The sequence below is a fragment of the Channa argus genome, chromosome 5 (assembly GCF_033026475.1).
Source record: "Channa argus isolate prfri chromosome 5, Channa argus male v1.0, whole genome shotgun sequence".
NCBI lineage: Eukaryota > Metazoa > Chordata > Actinopteri > Anabantiformes > Channidae > Channa > Channa argus.
The window spans coordinates 23,320,099-23,342,912 of NC_090201.1; the positions used below are offsets into that span (position 1 = coordinate 23,320,099).

At 41.2% G+C, this 22,814-nt stretch overlaps 2 protein-coding genes across 2 annotated transcripts; one reads left to right on the forward strand and one right to left on the reverse strand.

Moving 5' to 3' along the window:
• Positions 1 to 3,161: 3,161 nt before the first annotated feature.
• On the reverse strand, positions 3,162 to 22,814 carry rnf207a (ring finger protein 207a). The gene is given in 19 exon segments (XM_067503341.1): positions 3,162 to 3,549; positions 3,552 to 3,618; positions 3,938 to 4,030; positions 4,636 to 4,753; positions 4,853 to 4,904; positions 5,083 to 5,268; positions 5,660 to 5,837; positions 8,109 to 8,212; positions 9,130 to 9,198; positions 9,303 to 9,371; positions 10,603 to 10,675; positions 11,759 to 11,805; positions 14,317 to 14,442; positions 15,601 to 15,676; positions 15,765 to 15,846; positions 16,172 to 16,316; positions 16,810 to 16,942; positions 22,344 to 22,534; positions 22,772 to 22,814. Coding segments are annotated over 18 exon segments (1,878 nt in total). The 5' UTR covers positions 22,772 to 22,814; the 3' UTR covers positions 3,162 to 3,480.
• Positions 18,363 to 20,225, forward strand: zpr1 (ZPR1 zinc finger). Its single transcript, XM_067505723.1, has one exon. It carries the CDS (start codon positions 18,531 to 18,533, stop codon positions 19,860 to 19,862), a length of 1,332 nt encoding a protein of 443 aa, XP_067361824.1. The 5' UTR covers positions 18,363 to 18,530; the 3' UTR covers positions 19,863 to 20,225.

A 22,814-nucleotide genomic window follows, 5' to 3' on the forward strand; every position in this document is an offset into this window, starting at 1 on the left:
ATTAGTGACAATCCCCCGAGATGCTTTGAAAAAAAATGCACATGCGGGCTTCAGAAAGGCTGCAGACTCTCAAAAAGACAAATTTTATTATCAAAAATATGAGGTGACCAGTATTTCTATAATCAAATTGGCATCTAACAACTTTAATCAGACTCAGTCTAGTCAAGGACCATTGTTTACACCTTTATTGTGCCTTTTTCCTTCTTTCACCTCCACTTTCACCGTTAGCTTTCCTAATTTTCACATAACAAGAAGAAAAACAAGAAATATACTTGTATATTTAAATAACTAAAAAACAATGTAAATAGTACGTTTTCTCCTTCACGCAGGTATCTGCAGAATGAAAGGGAATAAAAACATGACCTCAGAGCAGCTGGGGTCAACTCTCAGCAATGACTCTCGGGTCAGTGAGTGAGAAAGAATATTGACATGCTTTGACCTACATGTCTCTAATTGAGTTTATATGCACAGAAGAATGAATCATTGTATTGGATGATAAATTCTTAGTAATTATACATATTAATAATGATGATGATTAATAGTCTGCTGCCTACAGCTGCTCCAGCAGTAAGAAAACAACTAGAAGCAGTTGTGCTCAAGCCCCCCTCAGTGATTAAACCAGTGTTCACATTTAAAATTGATTCAGGAATGACATTTTTATGCCTCCGGCATGCGAAGTGCCCCTGGGAGGGCTTTCTCAACCCTTGACCTTTTCACGCCGTGGCCTCGTGCATCTGTCACCAGGGATAAGCAGGATATAAAAATTGATTCCAATTATCCTCCAGTCCACAGAAGGGGGTCCACAGATTCCTCGCTATTAAGCAAAAATCTGCTTTATTTATTGAATTTGTTTGATGGAATAAAAAGAAACAAAGGTTTGTTTTTTTTCTTTTAAACCGAGGCCAAGACACGCCGGGCTTAAATCTGACTTGGATTAAACAAACTAGTTGGGAAATTGCAAACAAACCCAAAGAGGTGAGAGCAAACTAACATTTAATAAAATTAGACCATATCATGATGCAGATGTGTGCAGTTTATAGTAATCTGTACTCTGTTGATTGTACATAAATCTGCAGCCAGCGGCATGTTGGCATAGCAGAAAGAGGAATACGGCTTCCCTGGCTCTGTTAATCCACTTACCATGACCTCTGAAGCTCAATAATTAATGTGTCCAGATGTGTCAGACACCCATCAGCCACGACATTAAATCCACAGGGGTCAGCAGTGGCACTCTGTGACCATTCTTCGGCTCCCATCCCCACACACAGCAAGCTGCAGCGAACTGTACATTCTGACACCTGTCGATCACGGCCAGCATCAAGTCCCGTCCTTGCTTATCGGTGTAATTCTCTGGGTGCAGGGAGTATCGGATGTTTGTGCAAGTTAAACGAGATACAAATAATGTGTATTTCAACGCTTTAATCGGGTTGATGGGGAGATTTGGTTGTTTGGTTTCCCCCAGTCTTTATGCTGAACTAACCAGCTGCTGTCTGTATAATTCCCGAAATGTCAAATTATTCCTTGAAAATGATCCAGGCATCAGAGGATAAGATCAAGTTAAGTGCAGTTTTTGCAGTTTTGCATTATTAAGACTTTGAATGTATTTTCTCCCTCATTTCATCCCACGTGTGCCTTTATTCTCAAGCTACTCTATTTGCTCTCATTCTATTCTTTTTAATGTCACACTCTTTTATTTCATCACTGACCCAATTTTTTCCATGGAGATCATTAAACTTTCATTTTATTTTATCTTATCTTTCTCTTCTATCTTTAATGTTGTTTCTCAATTACATGATTATAAAGAATTAAAAAGTGGAGCCTTGAAGGCAGGATTCATCCTTTGTGCTGTGTTAATGTCTTCACAGGAACCTGCCGTAAAGTGAATGGAGACTATTCTTAAGTGTTTTCAGAAACGACCTCCAAACGCATCCAAACGTACCCTGAGTTCCTCTCAAAAATACTTTTTTTTTTTTTTTTTTTTTGTTCTTGGAGTAAAACAACCTTCGGAGTTTTATTTTCCCCTTCGAGCAATCGGTAGGGGAGCCCAGAGGAGATTCAGAGAGAGAGAGAGAGAGAGAGAGAGCGAATAATGAACAGTGAACGTGGACCTGGTAGTTCGATGAGCGCAGATGATGAATGACCACAGGGAGGGAGTACAGGACCAGAGCAGAGGCACAGCCATTTGTTACTGTGCTGTCACAAATGTATTTTTAATGAATCTGCACTTCTGACTCCTCTGCAGAGCACGATTGTTCCTTAAGGCCAGCGTGACCCCGATATTTCCTCTGTAGCTGTGGCTCTGAACAAAGCCACTTTAGCTCCGGCTGCGTAATGTAAATAACCTTCTCCTTCTGTTTGCTGAAGCCATCAGTCTAGCTCCTCATTATTATCCTTACCGGTGCTGAGAATATGGGCTGTCCTTGTCTCTGTGCTGCTAAATGGGGAGTTTCACCTTGAATCGCTCCTGTGTGTACTAAGCTCTGTTTCTCAAAGATGTTGTTTCTCTTGGCAGAATAAAAAAGTCCTTCAAAAAGAAGCTCTTACACTTGGCAACTCCTATCTCCTGAAATGATTTCAAATTCAAATTTTTCCGCTGAGATATGGCAGCTCCTGTAGATCACCCTGCCTCTGCAGCAGTGGGATAAACACCTTTATGTTTCACTTCTTGTCAGTTTTTACATGAGATCTCTTCAAAATACTGACCTGATTAATAAGGAAGGCGAGAAGTGAAGCGAGAGAGGATGAAGGTTAGGGCACGTCAAGAGGAATACATGTCCTTCAGCAGCACACGGTGCCTTGGGTGGCTGCGATATGGGATCGGGGTTAAGGCCAGGCCAGTCTCATTCACACACCTCTGTAATTTCGGCGTTTTCACATTTTGCATGTAGATGTAGAGACTGAAAAAAACAACAAGCCTACTCCAGACACCATCCTGGAAATGACTGTCTTATTTTAGAGGACACTGATGGCTGCACAATGAGACACATGACACACGTCAACATGTGACCCGCCCTGACACCCAGAGTGACAAACACATCATTGCATTCGCTGTGCTCCATCTGTGCTGTCCCACTGGTCCAACAATCTGCAGGGGAATCGAACCTGGGCAGTTATCCATCACCACCCCCACCCCCCCCGCCGTCGCCAGTGCAACACACAATTAAAAAACAGAGAAGGCAATAATTCACACATATTTTAACAGTCAAAGCAAAAACACCATGACACAAAGCAATCAAGAGTGTTCACCCTGTTCTTTCACTTCACGTTAGAGCGATTCTTTATGATTTTAACTATGTTCACTTTAACACAGTGACTGTATCCAAGGACTCAGTCTGGAGCTGCTGACAACTTCCCGTCGCTGAGAAAATGATATGTACAGCATCTGGACAGCTGAAGAAGTCACATACCACCCTGGCTTGTTAGAGTCACGGCGGGAGGAGAGGGACCGAGATCTAATCCCATGGTGTTTATGAAGGTATCTCATTGTGACCGGTTGTCTCTGCAGGGCCCCTCTGCCTCCCTGGACGAGTGGTCTTGACAGAGCTCTCCCCCGATTCCAGCATGAGCGCGCGGTTGCTCTTGTTCCTGTCTTGGTCTATGATGCTGGTCTGGTTGTCACTGTCAACGGAAATAACTGAGAGCTTCACACACAAATCCAGCACACAGACACATGTCTAACATGCAATACTACTGCTAATAAACCTTTCTTAAATAAAAAATATGAACAGACCATATTTTCTTTTGACCGAAAAAAAAACAAACCATTAGAGCGTTTATGCACTGTGGTGGCTTTTGACATTTCCGAAATCTGGTAACAAAGCCCTGTACTCCAGCTGCATGTGGGCATGTTAGAAATCTAAGACTTTTTTTTGTGAAATTCTGCTAAACATAAAGCCTTTACAATAGAAAAGTACAGCTGTACACAGGATGTCAGTACCTGTTAGGACTCTCCTTTGTTATTGTGCCGTCTTCGTAGATTTTCAGCATGGTCTCTGTGCGGTCATCGTGGTGCTCTTTGGGCTCTTGAAACCTACAAAACACATTTTGAAATGAGATCTTTTTTGTCCAACATGTGTCAGTCAGTTATGATTTTTCTAATTTTTACTTTCTTGTCTGTGATACTTAACCTTAAACCCTTTGCTTCCTACTGAAGATGTAAATATCCAAAAACAGGTCACATATCCTTTTTTTCATTTAAAAAAAAAATGACTCAAAAGGAGACATTTCTTTGCCCACATTTGTATTTGGTACATTTTTAGCCAAATCTTAGTACAAACCGGCTGCTCTAGTGGGTATTTACTACAGTGGAATGTGTATTTGGAGCAATAGTGAAGGAAGATTATTGTGTCCATGTTCATGGCAATGAAGGATCATCTAGGGCAACAGTGGGAAACACTGATGGCTCTCTGGGACAAAGGAACAGGCTGCACAAAGCACATTTGTGATTTGTTGAATTTAATAAGACTCATTGTTCCATGCTTGGCTTCAATTTAGTTGGATGTCCTTTTTAAAAGGAAAACACAAAGGAAAACATAAAACACATTTGTCTTTTTTAATCCAGTTTGTTTGTCATAAGCCAATCATTTTCCCAGCAGACGAACTATATGAAGGTAATAGACCTTCTTGATACAATACCTGGGCTCCAGTCTCTCTTTGACTTTTGCAATGGACAGGATGTAGGGGCTGATCTGTCTGGCAATTGTGGTTAGGTAGGAGTTCTCCTGCTTCAGCTGCGTCAGGTCATGAAGCTGGGCTAAATAAAAAAATAAAAAGAGAGAGACTGAAATTAAAATAGGAACAGCCACATGTAAATGAGAAAGAGAAGCCACTAATGTGTTTTAGGAAAACAAACCTTCATAGATCTCCTGCTCATTACTGACCCTCTGAAAAGTCTCATCCCACACCTGTGAAAAAATGAACCACACTTAGTCAACGTATCCCCTCGTAATATATGCTACTTTACCTGTTTCCATTCCTAGCAGTTTAAATGTCTAGGAGTGGATAAAAGCTACCTTTTAGTCAGATGTGCCTGGCAGAAGCAGGTACATAAAGGTCCAATCAGCAAGGTACCACCTGACACACCTCTTCAAACATGACTCTCATAGTTTCCACAGTGGAGTACTGGGCAGCTATCTGGCCGTCAACGTGCAGCGACCTGTCCAGGATCTCTCCCATCTTATCAGTGTTGATGATGGAGTGGTGCTTGGTCAGATCTCGATGCAGCTCCTGCACCTGGTCCTTCAGATTCTGAATCTCTGTCTGCAGAGTCTATGAACACGTACACATGTACAGTATGCAAGCCGTTAAGCTCAAGAGGTGTTCGAGGGAGTTGGCACATTTACAGATGCCAGGTGACGCGCACCTGAGTGTAACAACAATTGTTGCCCACTGAAGAGGCTGAGGATGAATTTAAATGCTTTACTTTGAGGATCAGTGATGGCTGCTCACTTACTGTCATGGATCTCCAGAACTGAAGTTGTTGCAGCATTTAGCTCTTATACTGACAGTCCTGCGATACTGATTCTTAGTAAATAACTGTGATGGCACCATAGAACCAAAACCTAAATGAATTAACTAAACACATGAGATAATGTTCTGGGTAAAAACACAAGGCCATTGTTAGAGGTGTATCTGTAAATCATCAGCACAAAGTGCTCACCCTGTAGGCGTTCTCATAGGTGCGGCAGTGCTCTGTGAAGGGCGTTTCCCTCCCCTCAGCCAGGAGAACCTTCGTGCAGATGTTGCGGTGAGAAGTGGGTCTTCTCCCCAACACAGAGCCCAACGGCATCTCACTAAGCGACGGGGAGCGACAGGACATGGAGAGAGGGGACTGCAGCCTGAGGCGAGGGAACAAAATCATCAGTAACTGTAACCCTGATGTTGGACGCTATTGTTAGCCATCAACAAAACATAACTCAAAGCTGCACATTTTCTCCTAAACCACATCACGGTTGAAGCTTTGCAGTAAATTTAACCCTATTATTGACCCGAGTGCCCAGTAGCACTCTTACTGCATCAACTGTCACACTTGAGCTGTATGGATGTTATAGAAACTATGTCCATTCACTCCTCTGAGAAGCCAGTACAGTTCTGCCTCCCAGAGTTTTGTACCATCGTCATCAAAAGGGAACTGTGTGCCCACTGTTGTACGCCCCGCCCCGTAATGTTCGCTTAGGCTTTATTAAAGGCTTATGTCAACCTATTAAAACATTGAGTTGCACAGCAAATATGTATAAATTCTCCAAGTTTTAATCTCACTACAAAAGCAGCTTTTTTCGGGGGCCTCATCAGTGGAGGATCACGTCTGCGATTCAAACATACACAAAGAGCACATGAATCAGTTCTGAGAAACAATCAGTCGATTTAGAAGGAACGTCTTCACTCCTGTCTCTCTGTGTCATGTGCCTGATTTGAATCAAATCTCTTGACGGCAACACTCACATCTCTTCAGCATCACTTTGACTAAGAAGGTGAGCGTAGTGTATGCCCGCAGTTTCCCAGCGCTGCAGCATTAGCTGCATGAAAGAAACGCGCCAGTGTAACTTCTGTTCTGTGATTATTAAGAAATAGTGCGAGCCAGCAGGCCGTCCACCAGTCCCAGCCTGGTTTGCATCCTGCATTAGTAGGGGAAGAAGCTTTCAGACACAAATTAAGGATGTATCAGACAGTGGTGCTGTGTAACAGGCTACACCATGTGGGCGCTGCTGTGAGCTTTCATACGGTAAAGAAAAGGCCCATTTTCTCCTCCATCTGTGAGTCAAGTTTGGTGTGGACTTTTGGACAATTGTTTTTAGACTGTGTTTTATCTAAAAGCAGTTATACAAGTCCACTTTGTGTAGGAGTGTCAGCGGCATCACGAGAAATTCGTCAAAGAGACGTCTGATCCCACACTGCCAAAACAATCTGTTAGGCACATTCACTTGCATTCTCATTACAATCACAATTATTCAAGACATTCAGCTCTGGAGGCTTTGATTTAAGGGTTTGTCTTGCAGGGTAAAGCAGGTGTCGCAACGCTGGACTCTACACAAGCAAACAAAAGCACAATGACCTAAAAAAGATAAAATACATATAAATTTACCTGGGATCTGGAGGACTCCTACCCCTGTCTTGTTGCCCAGTGTTGATGCAACAGAAGACTTGTCTAAAACATGTATCCCCCCTCTCTCTGCCATACACATGCCACCTCTGCATATCCAGCCTCTGTCCTCCCACCAGTGACGCCATTTAAAGACTTTGCCAGTGACATCAGCGGCCTAGAACAAAGCAGTCCGAGCACTTCTGCGTGCCAACTTCCAGATGAATCCTGGAGAGTTCTGTGAAATTATGATAAAAATAGTGCCTGCCGGCCAGCGACCGGTGCTTCTTGCCCTGGCAGGACGTTAAACAAGTTGGAAAGGAGAGTTGTCAGTATGCTGGCATTAGCGGGTGGGCTTAAAGACCTGTGAACAGTTGGGAGACACTGATGTGGAAAAAAAAAAAGCCAGGGGAGTTTGGAGAGTGTCATGAAGCACCGAAGAAAGAATAAATAATGCAATTTGGCAGGCGTTTGAAGAAATGTAATATCTACCGGTGAGTTAACGCTAAAAATGAGTCTGTGAACTTAAGAGGATATAGCAGAGTTTAACACTCGACGTCTACGTAAAACGAGACCTCAAACAGGAAACATCTCTGGCTGAGAACTCTGAAGCTCATTCATCCATCTCCTGAATGTCGTCTGCTGAAGTGCTGTCCTGGCCACAGCAATACAGGAGCTTTCCAAAACAGGATCGACTACCTCCTTCCCAGCCCCCATTCACCAAGGTGACTTACATGGAGGCAGACAGAGAGAATATTTGCCATAGTGGGACTCAGCGTGGCGCCTCCTTTCCACTCACTGCAGTCCTCACTGCCAGCCATCTGTACGTGCAAACCATTTGGGGATTTCGAGTTTGGATGCTTCACAAGTGTGACATTTTCTACGTCCACTTTTTGCTTTCTTGGAAGAATCCAAAACGTGGCATGGTATTATTCAGGGACTGACAACGCACTGTGAAACAAAACCTTAGAGGAAGGGATCATTTAGTGATTAGTCAAAGTGCTGCTGATGTTGAGGTAAATGATCTTACCTTACTGCAACACTCGATCCAGCGACAGAGGGAGGGCAGCGCTGTCCCAGGAACAGTAAGGGCTCTAGACAGCGAGCAAACTCACTTCTGTAGTCTGTGTTGATCTGATGGAAGTCAGACAGCTACATTATATCTCACATATGGTTGAAAAAATCAAATACTGGAGGCCAAAATAAAAAAACAAGCAGGAGATGTCAGATTCACAAAGATCTCTATAGTCCGGCCTAATATATCAGTAGCAACCAAACAAAATAACAAAACAAGTAATAAAAATACAACGCTGATACAGTTCCATGGCTATTCACATTATTAGGAAAATATATATACAATAAAGGAATAAACACAATTCACAAAAAGAAACTTCTACACCAAGTATAGGCTTAAAATAATTCTCCGGTAGTACCTCTTTAAATCTTTGACTGAGTAAAAGTAAGGTAATTATCTACATCGTAACGTAAAATGGAAAACTATGTATTGTAAATAATATTGATTATGGTAATTATGGCAAAACGTGTACAATAATTAATACAAAAAATGAGGTCAAATCACTGTTGGTAACGGTTGGGCTGATTGTAACACCTTTACGTGCTGACTGGTGAATAACACATAACATACACCAGCATTTATTATTTTAGTAGATTTTTATAAAAATCATATCATATTTTTATATTAAAACTAGCAGGTGGTGTTAAAGTTGTGGCTGATCACTTTACTCTTCATCACCCAAAAGGAGCCCACTGGAGATTTTGGAGGGGTGTTTTCTGACAGCGCTCTCATCATCACCATCACCATCTCCCACACTGTGCAGACATGCAGACGAACTTATCAGCAGCACCAACAGTGATTTGTGTGGACAAACACTGGGGCTGAAAATGTCACCACGGAAAATTCGGTATATTTAGAGGGGTTTTTTTTTTCTTTGATTATTTTTGCTCCATAACATTTGTTTTTCTCTGCTTTCCGTTTAGTTTACTTCACTAACCTGTGTTTTGGCTCTGCATTAAAAGCCCTTCCTACTCACTTTGCTGCTCGTCACCGGTCTCAGTCGATGAGGGAGTTTCACGATCCTCTTCAGCCGCTCCATGAGTTGCTGGGAGAGCAAACGCATGTGGTTGTGAATCAATACTAATAAAACACTCATGAATGCAACGATATAGATGTAGTTTATGCTGCTCCGGTTGTTGCTGTACTCACGTAGCCCATGTCCAAAAACTCAAATTTGTTGGCTGAGCTGAGGAAGGCCGAACAGGTGACGAGATGAACCTGAAAACATCAGGGATTAAAACTCATGAGACAGGCAGTCAAATCATTATCGAAATAAAAGTGGCAGTAATAGAAAAATACCTGACATTCTTTGCGCCTCGTACTTGGCAAATAAATATGATTCTGGTTTTTATCTCTCCGAAATACTTCAAATCTGTGCTTAGTTACAGCAGGTCCATAAGTAAATGTCCTAAGTTACTTCCCACCACTGGAGACAGTGACAGATAGAAATGTAAATAAATAGCATTAAATCAACCAGACAACTCACGGCACTGACTAAACCTTCAGAATTTTACGTCAATGCATTTATCTGACAGCTGGAGTTAAACGTTAGAAGTCAAATTTTCAAAAAGAAAAGAAAAACATTATCTAGCTCAGTAAAGCAGTGATTCCAAACAGATTTAGATTGTGAAATATTTTAAATAAAAATATTAATAATAACAGTGTTAACAGTCAGTCTGTGTTCCATATATTACTTCTCTATGATTTGAGGCGTTTCCCTTTCAACCCTGTTACAATATGTTGATTATATGTGAAAGGAAGCAAACATTAACTGACCCCTACTTTAGGAACCAGTGGGTTCAATTGTAGACTTACACATCAACCCACTTCAACTCCAACCATGTATAATAACTTCTGCATCAGCTTTTTGTCTGCAAAACAAAAGATGCCTTCACTGATTTTCAAATGGCTTCTTTTGGTTCTAGTTTGAGTAGTAGATACACATGTACACTGCCATTAAACTTCCCTTTGACTCTCCTATATTAAAATATCTCTCTACCTCTAGCTGAAAAATAGCCTCCAGGTGACATCACTTGGAGAAACCTTCAGTTTAGAGGATGTTGTCTTGCTGCTCACACTATGAACTTTGTAAACGTGACTACCTGCTTTTCCACGCCCCCCACCCACCCCCCACCCCCACCCCCACCCCCAGATGACATCATCTGAACTCCAAATGATAAAAAAAACTCCCCCGGGTGATGTCATCAGGAAGAGTTTTTCAGCTCCAAGGACATAATTATTTCAATACAGGGAAATCAGAGAGAACATTAAAAGCATTAATGTACATCAGAAAGCAAGTTGAAAAATAGTGAAGTCGCCCTTTAACTTAACTAAAGTATCTGAGTACTTCTTGTCCAACGTTATTTATAATAAACCATTAAAATGTCAGAAATAGTGGTGTATTAGTGAATATTTCTATGTATTTACTACCACCTTTATTTTACTCTACCTGGAGGGTTGGTAGGAGGGCAGTGAGGTGCGAGAGCTGCTCCTTTAGCGCTTTCTCCTTCTCCTCATGCTGACTGCAAACACACACACACACACAAACACACACACACACACAGGCACACACAAGCATGTAACACTAAACCTTCACATCCATGCCATGATATACTCGGAGGAGTCAGCTCATGAACTGCTACCACAAACAGCATACTCCATATTTCCAGAAGTTAATCTATCTGTATTCCCCTGTAACAAACACACAGGCACAGACACAGGGTCGGACACACAAAGCCTGACATAAATAGCCTTTAACACCCTTCCAGGAAGCCAGCAACTGGACGGCTTCCAGGCAATGAAGAGAGAGGGAGAGATTGGGGACAGTGGGCACAAAACAAATCTCATCAAAGATCCCCACAGAGCGCAAAACGATACACTCAGTCACTCACATGCACAAATTGTTTTCATTCAGTCGTGCACACGTATACATGGAGCGCACACTGAAAAAGATAAGTGCTCAGTCATTTTTGTGTCGGCTTTTCTTTCTGTCTGGGACTCTGCAGATGTACAACACAGACAAAAACCAAGATAAAACACAGATTTGATGTCTGCTTGTCTTCAAATACGACGTATTTTAATGACTAGACATTAGACAGTTTTTCATTTTAATAGGAATGTTGCAACACTTAGCAACACGTTACACTATAATTACTATGGTGGCTGTATTTTGGGGGGCTATTTGTTCGGGTAAGTGTTTGTCTGGCTGTCAGTGGTGAAAGTCTATCATTTACATTCTCGTTCGTTGTTCACCAGAACTTTGCAGTTGGCTACGTTTGAAGTGATTGGAGCATGTAAAAGCAGCACTCATTTGTTTGAAAACTGTAATCCTCCTCAAGTGATTTAAATTCAGTGCCGTGCTGTGGTGAAACGAAAATCGCCCAGGAAAATGTTTTATTTTGGGCGAGAAGACAGATTATTACAAAGCAAACAGAGCGATGCTGTTCATCACCCTGAGCACAGTGCAGCCGGATACAATGAGGTAGAGGTGACACGTTGAAAGCGGGAGGTGGTTTTCAATTTAGTAAATACTGTGACATGAGCTTTGTGGCAACAAAAGAGCATTTTCATATAAAAGCTGTGCATCTTTATATATTTCATTTTACCTTTGAGCGGCTTTCAGCAGAATCTTCTTCCGCTCTGCTAGTTTTTCCTGTCAGATGAGAACAGAGAAAACAGACTCACTTATTCGTTACACTGCTGCAAAAATGGCCTTGTGGTTTCTAATACCCACTGAATTTTCAAGATCCTGAGAAGAAATAGATGTGAGTTCCACAATGAGGCGTCTTCTCTCCCTGACTGCTCATTATGCAAAGAAAATACACTCTTGTCTCATAATTTGGTGAACAGAGACATCCAGTGGACAGGTAGTGTTAATGGGGTCAAAAGAAGCCATTTTGCAATGAAGCAATGAGCAATGAGTGTTAATCACATTTTTCAATTTGAGAGCATACTTTAATGATTTTATGTTCAGATTTCAGGCTATGCTATCAAATACATCCTTTTCATGATGAATATAGTTTTTTGTTTAGAATGTACTCCATTCGAAGGTGATTATTTTTTTTAGGCTACTAGTATTAATCGTGATTTGGTGGACAAAATAATACAAAACACCTGTCAGTTGGATACAGTAGATTTCAAAAAGCAATAGACTAAATCCTTTCAAAATGGCAGCGCAATATGAAAGATAATGTAAATTTTGCTGTCGAAATTTCAGGGATCAAGTGAGGAGTTAACACCTTCCAGGTTTCACGCAACAGTGGAACAGATTATTTCCAAAGCCTGTCTCTGGGCAACGATGGATTCAGACAGTGCTATTATGTATTTTTAAATAGAATATTGTTACATCTAAACATTGTACGATGCAATTATAACATACTTGCGCCACATCATCGGTCTGTGTTGTTTTTTAGCTAATATTTATTGTAGGGGTTAAAAAACAAAAAGAAGAACTAATGCGAAAAATGAGAATTACAAGTTTTTTGTGTTTTATTGTAAAAGAATGTCGACCGGGCACGTTTGCTATGGTATCAGGGTGAAACTACAGATGACTAGGACTCTGTAGGGATAGAAAGGTTTTTGCAGATGGTGAAAGCCTGCCTGGAAGAGCTGCTACTCCCAAAATGCTGAAGATGTCCTCCGTCAATGTCCCACCAGCTGCGAGACACCTGAAATTACACAATTAGCGTGATAATATATTGTTGCAATATGGCCATTTATGTTGGGTTTATACAGCAGACCTCACTTATGGGTGTCGGTAAGTTGAAATACGTGATGATTAATGTATTTGTTAGGAACTACACTCAGCTGGTAGTTTGTAGATACATCTAATCCAATGTTTCCCGTACAAGTTGATCATGTTCAGATTTTTTTTCCATATGGTTCAGCTGTTTTAACTGCTTGATCACGTGTTGGTGTAACAGTATAATTCGGTCGTAGTTTTAGGTTGGTGTCGTTTTTACTCTCCCAGCTGTGTTGTGTTAGGTTTGGGTTATTAGCCGTGCTAATCAAAATGAAAGGAATAAAAAATGACGTTACTAACCTGAAATAAGGACCTGGAGGCAGGCTGCTGCACGAGGATTTATGTTTGTACTCCTTCATAGCCGGGAATGTAAAACAGCAGCTTCTCCTCTATGTTCACTCATTGTAGATACACAGGATAATGCTAATGTTAAAAGCTGTGATTGGTCAATGCAGCATAAATCCTATTGGTTGGAGAATTTTGATAGTGTTGTCACAGTTAGTCCACAGACGCTTTTATCCAAAGCGACTTAAAAGTGAGGTACAAGGCAGCAAAAACCAAAAGTCAAGGAGAAAACATCAGAGCAAAGTCCTATCAGAAACGTATTTACATTTCATGAGATGCAAGTGCGGGAAAGAGCAGAGAGGAAGTTTTTATAATTATTTCATACATTTAAGTGCATAGGAAGGTGCGGAAGAGAGCGAGAGCAAAAGTTCCGTAAGCGCGCAGCAGCACCTGAGTGCGAGGAGGCAGGTTTGAGGTGGAGCACAGGAAACCTGAGAGCACGCAGACAGTTTGGAGTGTGAGCAGAGTAAAATGGAATGAGTGCAGAGACATCGTGTGAGTGCCAGAGCAAAAAATCTGAACATAAAAATCATTAAACTATGCTGTCAAATTGAAATATATGCCCTTGAATAACAATAGGAATATAAGCCTGTCTTATAGATTAGTGACACAGCAAGTGAATGTTTGAATCTCACATTAAAATAACTAGGAGATAATTAAATAAAAGTGAAATCAGCATCAATAAAAAGGCAAACACCTCCACACATGTGCCAACCTACAAATGAATTTAAATGATTTGGGATCTTCATTTCATAATGTCAGCGTTGTATCGACTGTTTCAAGATGGAGACCATTTAGAATTCCCTGCATTCTAAATTAAAACCCATTCTGATTCTGATATTTGAATTAACATTGTGTCTGCTTCCCCATTCCTCTTTTTTTTAAAAGGAGCTTTGTAGGAGTGTGTAGGAATGTGAGATGATTGACCACACGCATAATGAGGACCTCTCTATGGACCTACTGGTAAATATCGCATATAGATCCATGTGCACAGTAGTTGTGAAGTCAATGTGCGGCTATCACTCAAATGACATCTGGAGGAAATCCCATCATGTCACATCGGGCTCCTTGTGTTACCTGTAAGCTGTTGAATAGACTGCAGATTGCTCCCTCTTCTTCCTCCACATTCAGACACACTTCTCCTATCATTGCTCTCAGCAGAACGATTGCCTCTCGAGTTGAATTCTGCAGCTCTTTCACCACCTACAGAGGGAGGAGGAGGCTCACTGTTAATGAAAGGCCACTGGGAGCTGCTAAACTGACAGTTAACTGACACAGAATCATTAACACATGGCCATGTTCAGAGGATGCTGAAATGTCTCAAGCTACCTAATTGGGCAAATATACTAATTACAACTCATTCAAGTTGGGTGACATACGACTAAGACTAGATGTCGTATTTGCGTTCATTATTCCAAACTTCTTTTCACAGTGCCATCTACCAATGTCTGTTAACATCATCTGCCATATGTCTTTTTCACTAATAGAGTTCCACATCAACACACTCTCATCCCCATGTTTCATGGGTGGCGCCGTGAAGCCTCTGCGGTGGTCTTCACTAGGTCCTTGGTGGAACGAGCTGCCAAACACTGCAAACTCAGCATCCTCCCACCCACTATTCAAAAAGATGCTGAAAACAGAACACTTTCGCAACTTCCTATCCACTCAAATCTTGAAAAAAAAAAGTCCTATCTGCACCTGCATCTCATAAAAGGGAAACACTTCTTCTGACAGCACTTTGCTTTAATGTTTTTCACATAGACTTAGATTTTTTGCTTGCCTTGTACCTCAAAAAAAGCATCTGCCAAATGACTCAATGTAAACGACAGACATGCTGGACCCCAACTGAGACTCAAACAAATACAATTAGGTTTCATCTGTCAAAAAACATGCTGCCAATAGTCATCAGGTTTTCTCTTTAAAACTTAAATACTTAGTTTTATCATGTTTTGTGAATAATTATTTTCTTCTTGGACATATACCTTGTATGGTTTATCCTCCTCAGTTGCTGAGACATCAATTTCATGGAAAATCTTTATGTTTTTGTTCAGAGCAAGGTAAATGGTAAATTGTGATGGCAAAAGCTACACCAGCAAACAACTGTATACTGTGTGCAGTAGATCTAAAGCGTGTTTTCACAGGACTAAACCTAACATAAACGGTGAAATATGACCTACACGTTTTTTTATTTGACCCCACGTAATTAAGAAAGGCTTAAGACGCTGTTAGGAAGAAAACACAGCTTGCTATATAACCACCACTGCAGTGTGCTTTAATTATTTATATGGACTTTTTTTTTTTTTTTTTTTTTTTTGCCTCGACTGCCATAAATATGTAGATTATCAGACAGGACTTTCTTACCAGCACTGCTTGGTCCAACATCTCACACCCCTGAACATAAGCTGTTTCAATATCCATGCAGTGACTCCGACTCTCCCTATAAAAACCAAGCAAACATCAAATTTAATGTACAGAAGAAACAAGAGGAGAAAAGTTCTAAACGTCATCAATTTTGTTTCACTCACACTTGCATGTCTCTGAAGCACTTAATGCAAAGCATAGACTTATTCTCTGTTGAGAACAGGATGTAGGGCTCCTCGTGGAGAGCTGTGGAGATATAGACGTCTTTTAACTTCGACGCACACCGGCGCCGGGATTCGTCTATTGTTTCATATTCCCAGTGAGCAGGTTTGTGATAAACAAGCTTCAGAATACAAACGCAGGTTCACTGATAGAAATGTAGGGACTGGAGCTGTTGTAGTTGCATTTGCAACCAAGCTTTTTATACTACATCCAAAAAACTAATTACCTGAACTGTCTTCAGGTTAGACACTGATTAAGACCAAGAAATTCAAGGGACATTCTTCTACACTGGCATTACAAAGACTCCTGGGCCTGAAATCATTTAAAGTAAATGACAGGTGGCACTCACAGCACTTCCTGTGTTTGGCTTTGGTACGCTTGGCCAGGGAAACAATGTCATGGTGGGAAAACATTCTGGCTTTGTGAGTCAGTTCCCGGCAGGCGCCACACAGTGGCTGGTTGCAAGTGTTACAGTAGTACATCATCCCTTTGTCCTGTACAAACAAAAACGAGTGTAACAATGTGACCTTTGATTAAAATATAATTATCATCACATCTGGCCCAAAGCTGTTTGTTTTTAATTTTGAACTTTGTTTTTCCTATAGCATCACAAAACTCTTCAACTAAAACCAGAATAACCTAGTTTCTCTAAAAAGAAATCACTAATATGAATTATAAAGATGGAAAAAGCGAAATAGATAAATAAGGTTCCACGAATGAATGTATTTTGGTGTCATCTACATGCACAAAGGAGTCCCCTATGTGGGAATGGGCTGTCCACAAAAGCCTAAAATCATCGCTGGTTAAACTTTGGTCCGTCTGTTGTATCCTAAATAAATCTCTGTCATGTCCTAATGTTTTGTGAGTCACCAACACTTCCTCATATAAGTGTGTATTTACTTCAAATGTGTGTACTGTCTACTTATACTTTCAACATGGGTCAGAGATACTGTCATGTCACTGACACAGGCGCAGGTGTTTTAGTACCGTTTTGTTACTTTCCATGTCACAGTTGGCACACTGAACTGTCTCCTCCGAATCTGCATTGTTGTCAACAAGGAACTTCAGCAGGCGGTCCTCCGGTGGGAGAGCATTGCTCCCTTTTACTATGGATAGATATCTGTGATAAAAGACACAAGGTCCGACAACTTGAATGACATTTGTCACCAAATTCGTAACACTTACTTTAATATTAATTTATAATTGTTTGATTAGAAAGATATAAGGAAAAAAAGTGAAAATGTTTCCTTCTTGTACTGGTGATTTTGTATTTTAATGTAGTACATAACACCTCCTCTGCCAATTAAACAAATACTAATACAAAAAAACAATAAAATAATATTAGGAATAAATATTTTTAAGGCGGCCGTGGACTGAGGACTGCGAAACAAACAAACCTGCATACATCAATCTAGGCAACATTTCTATAAAGAGTAAATCTATTTATTTATTTAGATATAAATCACGCATATAATATCATCAAAAGATTCAAAGAATCAGGTGGATGTGCACAAGAGACAAGGCCGAAGGTCAAAACTGGATGCATGGGATCTTTGGGATCCTCAGGCGGCAATGCACTAAAAATGGGCCTGATTCTGTACTGGACACCACTCCATGGGCTCAGGAACAATTCCAGAAATCCCTGTCTGGGAACACAGTAAAAGCTGTTTAATGCAAAGAAAAAGCCACATGTGAACACGATCCAGAAACACCACATTGTTCTCTGGCCCAAAGGGAAGGCCTTGCATATTTCAGCAAAACAATGCTAAACCACATACTGCATCCATCACAACAGCACGGCTTCACAGGAGAAGGGTCATGGTGCTGAACTGGCCTACCTGCAGACCAGACCTTTCACCAATAGAAAACATTTGGCAGATTAAAAAAATCTGGCAACAAAGGCCCCAGACTGTTAAGCAACTAGTAATTCTGCATCAGACAAAACTCCAACAACTGCACAGACAGTTTTGTCTGTAAACACAATACTACACAATGCTAAAAATCACCCTGTTCCAGCTTTTTTGAGATTCGTTGCTGCCATCAAATTATATATGAGCTAACATTTTCCATGAAATGGTAAAATGTCTCAGTTTCAACATCTGTTCATTTGTCTGTTGTGAATAAAATATGGGTTGATGAGATTCAAATCATTCCATTCTGTTTTTCTTTATGTTTTCACATCTTCCAAACTTTTTTGGAATTGGGGTTGTATATTTTTACAAAACTACATACTACGTTTTTACTGATTCTTTTTAATGGAAAAGCAATGGAAATTTAATTTAACAAGCACATTTTGCAATTCAAATCTGAACAAAAGAGATAAAAATGAATCAGGAGCAGAAAGCTATATCTTACATGATGCAACTTAAAAGGCAAATGTATATTACAAAAAAGGTAGATTGACAATAAATTATTTACATTTTTTAATAATAATTTAATAATTAAATTTGAGTTTTGAAATTCTTGATGGTGGCCCTGTCTGCAGCACTGTAGTAAACCTGAGGGGGCAACAGAGACTTCCTGGACGCCACCGAAGAAGAAGAAGATGCGGAAGACGCTGTCAAACTCGACGAAGACATGCGTGCACAGCAGTAGGTGAAGATCGACACAGTTGCCTAGAAATTTCTAGTAACCTGGGACCCGCGAAGAAAGAGCGACAGCGCAAGTAAACAACTTATCTACCCTCGAAAACATATAAGACGTCTGAGATGTCCGTTATTTCAGAAGAAAATGTCCGAGGTGGGAGCGTTTTTAAAGATATTAGCGCCGACGACGAGGACGGGCAGCCCACTGAGATTGAAAGTCTGTGTATGAACTGTTACCTCAACGGTACCACACGTTTGCTTCTCACCAGAATTCCCTTCTTCAGAGAAATAATCGTCAGCTCTTTCCACTGCGGTAACTGCGCCTGGTCCAACACTGAAATCCAGTCTGCAGGCCGGATTCAGGAGCAGGGGGTTTGTTACACACTGACCGTCAAAACAAAACAGGACTTAAACCGAGAGGTGGTGAAAGCAGACAGTGCGACCACCAGAATCCCGGAACTGGATTTTGAAGTCCCTCCTTTTACGCAGAAAGGCTCGCTTTCTACCATCGAGGGTCTTTTGGACCGAGCAATTGCTGGGTTGGAGCAAGACCAGCCTGTCAGACGTGAGGCAGACCCTGACGTGGCTGAAAAAATAGATGGGTTCATCCAAAAACTGAAGAAGTTAAAAGAAGTTGAAGATGAATTCACTCTGGTGATTGAAGATCCATCAGGCAACAGTTTTGTGGAGAACCCAGTAGCCCCTCAAAAAGATGAGGCGCTCACGGTTTCCCACTTCAAGCGGACCGCCCAGCAGGACATGCAGCTTGGACTTAGAGCTGATGATGACCTGGATGAGGAACCAGCAGTCAATGACCTGGAGACCATGCGGAATGAGGTTCTGGTTTTTAACACCAACTGCCCAGAATGCAGCGCGCCAGCCTCGACCAACATGAAGCTCGTCCAGATCCCTCACTTCAAGGAGGTCATCATCATGGCCACGAACTGCGACAGCTGCGGCCACCGGACCAATGAGGTAAAATCAGGTGGAGCCACGGAGGAGTTCGGCACCAAGATCTCCCTGCACGTCACAGACGCTTCAGATATGACCAGAGACGTGCTCAAGTCAGAAACGTGCTCCATCATCATCCCAGAGTTGGAGTTTGAGCTTGGGATGGCAGCTCTGGGTGGCAAATTCACCACCCTGGAGGGGCTGCTGAAAGACGTCAAGGACCTGATTGTGTCCAAAAACCCCTTCATCTGTGGTGACAGCAGCAGCGAAGATCGGGTGCAGAAGCTGCGTGAGTTTGGAGAGAAGATAGACAAAATTATCTTGGGAGAAATGGACGTCCACGTCATCTTGGACGACTCAGCAGGAAACAGCTATATGCAGAATGTGTACGCCCCAGACCCTGATCCGGAGATGACTATTGAGAAGTACACCCGCTCGTTTGAGCAGAATGAAGACCTGGGTCTGAATGACATGAAGACTGAGGGATATCAAGAGGAGAACTGAACAGCTGGCAACTGAAAGGATTGAGATGATGATGTATTTCGTTGCATTAACCCAGTGTAACATTGCTTATATTTCAGCAACTTTGATGCATTTTAAGTTTTAGTACATTTTAAGTTAAACGCTGGGTACATTGCTGGAATTTTAAGTTATCTAAATGTAAAGTGGACATAAATATAGGCAATGTGATATTATAAGACTGCGATGCTGCTGTTATTATAGTGTAGTGCATCCTCCCAGAAGATGGCGCTCTATCTCTTATTAAAAATATTTTTTTCTTTCAGTGGATCACACACTGTGTGACAGATTAATCTTTGTATACACCTGAAAGTATGACACCTAAATAAAGTGATATCTATACTGTTACTGTAGTTCCGCTTTTTGATTTGGCAGGTGTTAACCAACAGGTAACGTTTGCTGTTCTATTATACATTTAAATACTAATTTCCTTTTAATAATGCACATAACTAGTTTCAAGATTTCTTCTGTGAACACAGACTTGGTGAATAAATGAATTTGAAACCAAGGGTGCTTTTATAGATTTGCAACAGGCCCATAAATACTGCAGCTGCAAGTCAATTCCATTTTTAATATCTAATAATTTAATATTAATTTAGTACAATGACGTAAAATAGTGACATAAAAGTGCCCATTATCATTTATCAGAGCTTTGTCGATTTGTTCGATTTGTCATTAAAAGTTTAATGAGTCCTTTGAAGGTGCCAAGAATTTAAGTATTATGCACAACTATCTCCTGAGTACTCAGGAGTACAGATGGGGCATTTTCTGCCCCATAACCTTATTCTTGCAGGCCTGTTAAATTTAAATGTTATGCTGTTTTCTCCATTTTGAGACCATTGCAAATGATGATGCAGATGCCCAACCAACACACACACACACACACACACAAACACTCAGCTGTACATGTTTTATCTAGTTTTCATAGCAACGGGATCTATTGTGTTCTACTAATAGCAGAGCAGTGAATTCCTAGATTACACGGTTCTTGAGTGAGCAGCTGTCAGCAGGCTGCTGCTGCTGATGGAAATAGTAGCTTCGAGGCAGCGGGTCCCTGTAGCCTGAGCCCAGGCAGCAGAGCTCACCGGTGCAGTGCCCACATTGTTATTTCCTGAGAAAACCAATGATTTTATGGGGTTTTCCTCTCCCATTTGTCGGTATTTTGTACTAAGAATAAAATCACCGCTGTTGGAATTGCTTTACTTATAATGCTGACTGGCACACATGATGTAACCTAACATGGGAATATGTGTCAGCCAGAAAAGGGTTCAGCAATAGGGTGTCTTAAGTAAAAATAAATATATTTTAAAAACCAAATCCTTACTAGTGTGGAAATGTGAACAACATGTACCCTCTGGGAAAAGGTGGATATATCAGCCTCTTAGCATAATCTAGTTGCTTCTCATCAGTGACCCTCCTCATTTAGTACCAAGCGTGAAACCTTACCTAAGACACGTGATAAGCAGCTGAGACTAATGGACTGAAGGCCTATTAAATTATCTGAACTATTCCTCCACACAAAATGAATCAATAATCTGGTACAAGTTGTATCTGAGAGTAGTACAGACTCCTAGTTTAATAACGTTGCTGTAGAGGTTCGTCTTTATACATCCATGTGTGTTTTAATGGGGGGGCATTAACACTGTTGGCCTGATGGTGATTGTAAACCATGAGTCATTTCTTAATAGGGTACGAAATGGTATCATGTGATCTGCATTTGAATGCTCTAAGCTGCTGAGACCAGTGCCAAATGCCAGTATGCTTTGTTTGCTGTGTGACTGGTCTTAGCAGAACTTGCTGGCCCTGCTGAGTGTCTGGGCCAGGGGCTAAATCAGAGTCTGGGATGACCTGTGATGCAGCTGCTCCGGCCACTCACTCCTGCCTCACCAACACAAGTGACCCAGCAGTGGGTCACTGAGCAGCCACCTAAACCCAAAACAGAGACTCGATGCTCGCTGAAACCTATTGGAATCTCCTCAAATCTCCTGCATGAACCAAACCGGTCTCCTAATCAACTTGGAGTAGAACAAATCCTATTGAGCAGAGTTGCCCAAAACCGGTGCTTGTGGGAAAAGCCTCTTCGGACAAAACATTTGACCCTCCATGCGGTTTGAAGCAGGAAAAATATATTTTATGACTTGAATTTACCCAGTTTCATCATATTTGAGTAGTTGCGTTTCACCTGTGTACAACCCAGCATCACCAAATCTCATCCTGAGACAAGCTGTGAGCGGTAAATTAGATTATGTGCATCGTTGACCTTTGGCCCCCACATTTTTAGTTTGTTTGAGGGATTTATGGCTTAGTACCATGGGCGTTATAGCCAGGATCCCAGTATGTAATGTGATTTGAGTGTGGAGATAAAGAACATAAACTGTTTACTTACGCTGTAAAGAAATGATTTCACACGATAATCTCTATGCAGGCTAAATTTGCTCTTATTAACCTCAGAGTGCAATGTCTTACCCACAGAGGGGGCAGCTGAGACGGCTGTCATTGGTTCGGCCTCGTAGGCAGCGGGCACAGAAGATGTGATAGCAGTCCAACAGACACGGGCACTTGTACTGCTCATGACACAGGTGACACACCAGGGGGTGGGCATTTGTACAATCCACATTACACAGATTATCCAAATTGGTGAAAATTTCTCCTGCCATCTGCAGAGTGTGTGGATAATGACAAACTTTGAGTGTATCACTTGACTGTCGATTCTTAAAAGGCCACATTATCACATAAGTAAACAAACCAGCCTAAGCATGTAGTATTATGGTATTGATTTAAAGTCCAAATATTCCAGTTATTAAGTGAGAGGCTGAGCGGAACATGAAGCACGTTGATCAAAAAGTCTGATTTTAATTGAATTAAACAAGAGGAGCTTTTTGTTTTTCTCTTACCTCGTCAGACGTGAAATGAGTGACCAGAGATTCAGTGACAATA

Excerpts from the sequence above, each read along its gene's own strand:
- zpr1 (XM_067505723.1), top strand. The coding sequence starts at position 18,531 with ATGTCCGTTATTTCAGAAGAAAATGTCCGAGGTGGGAGCGTTTTTAAA.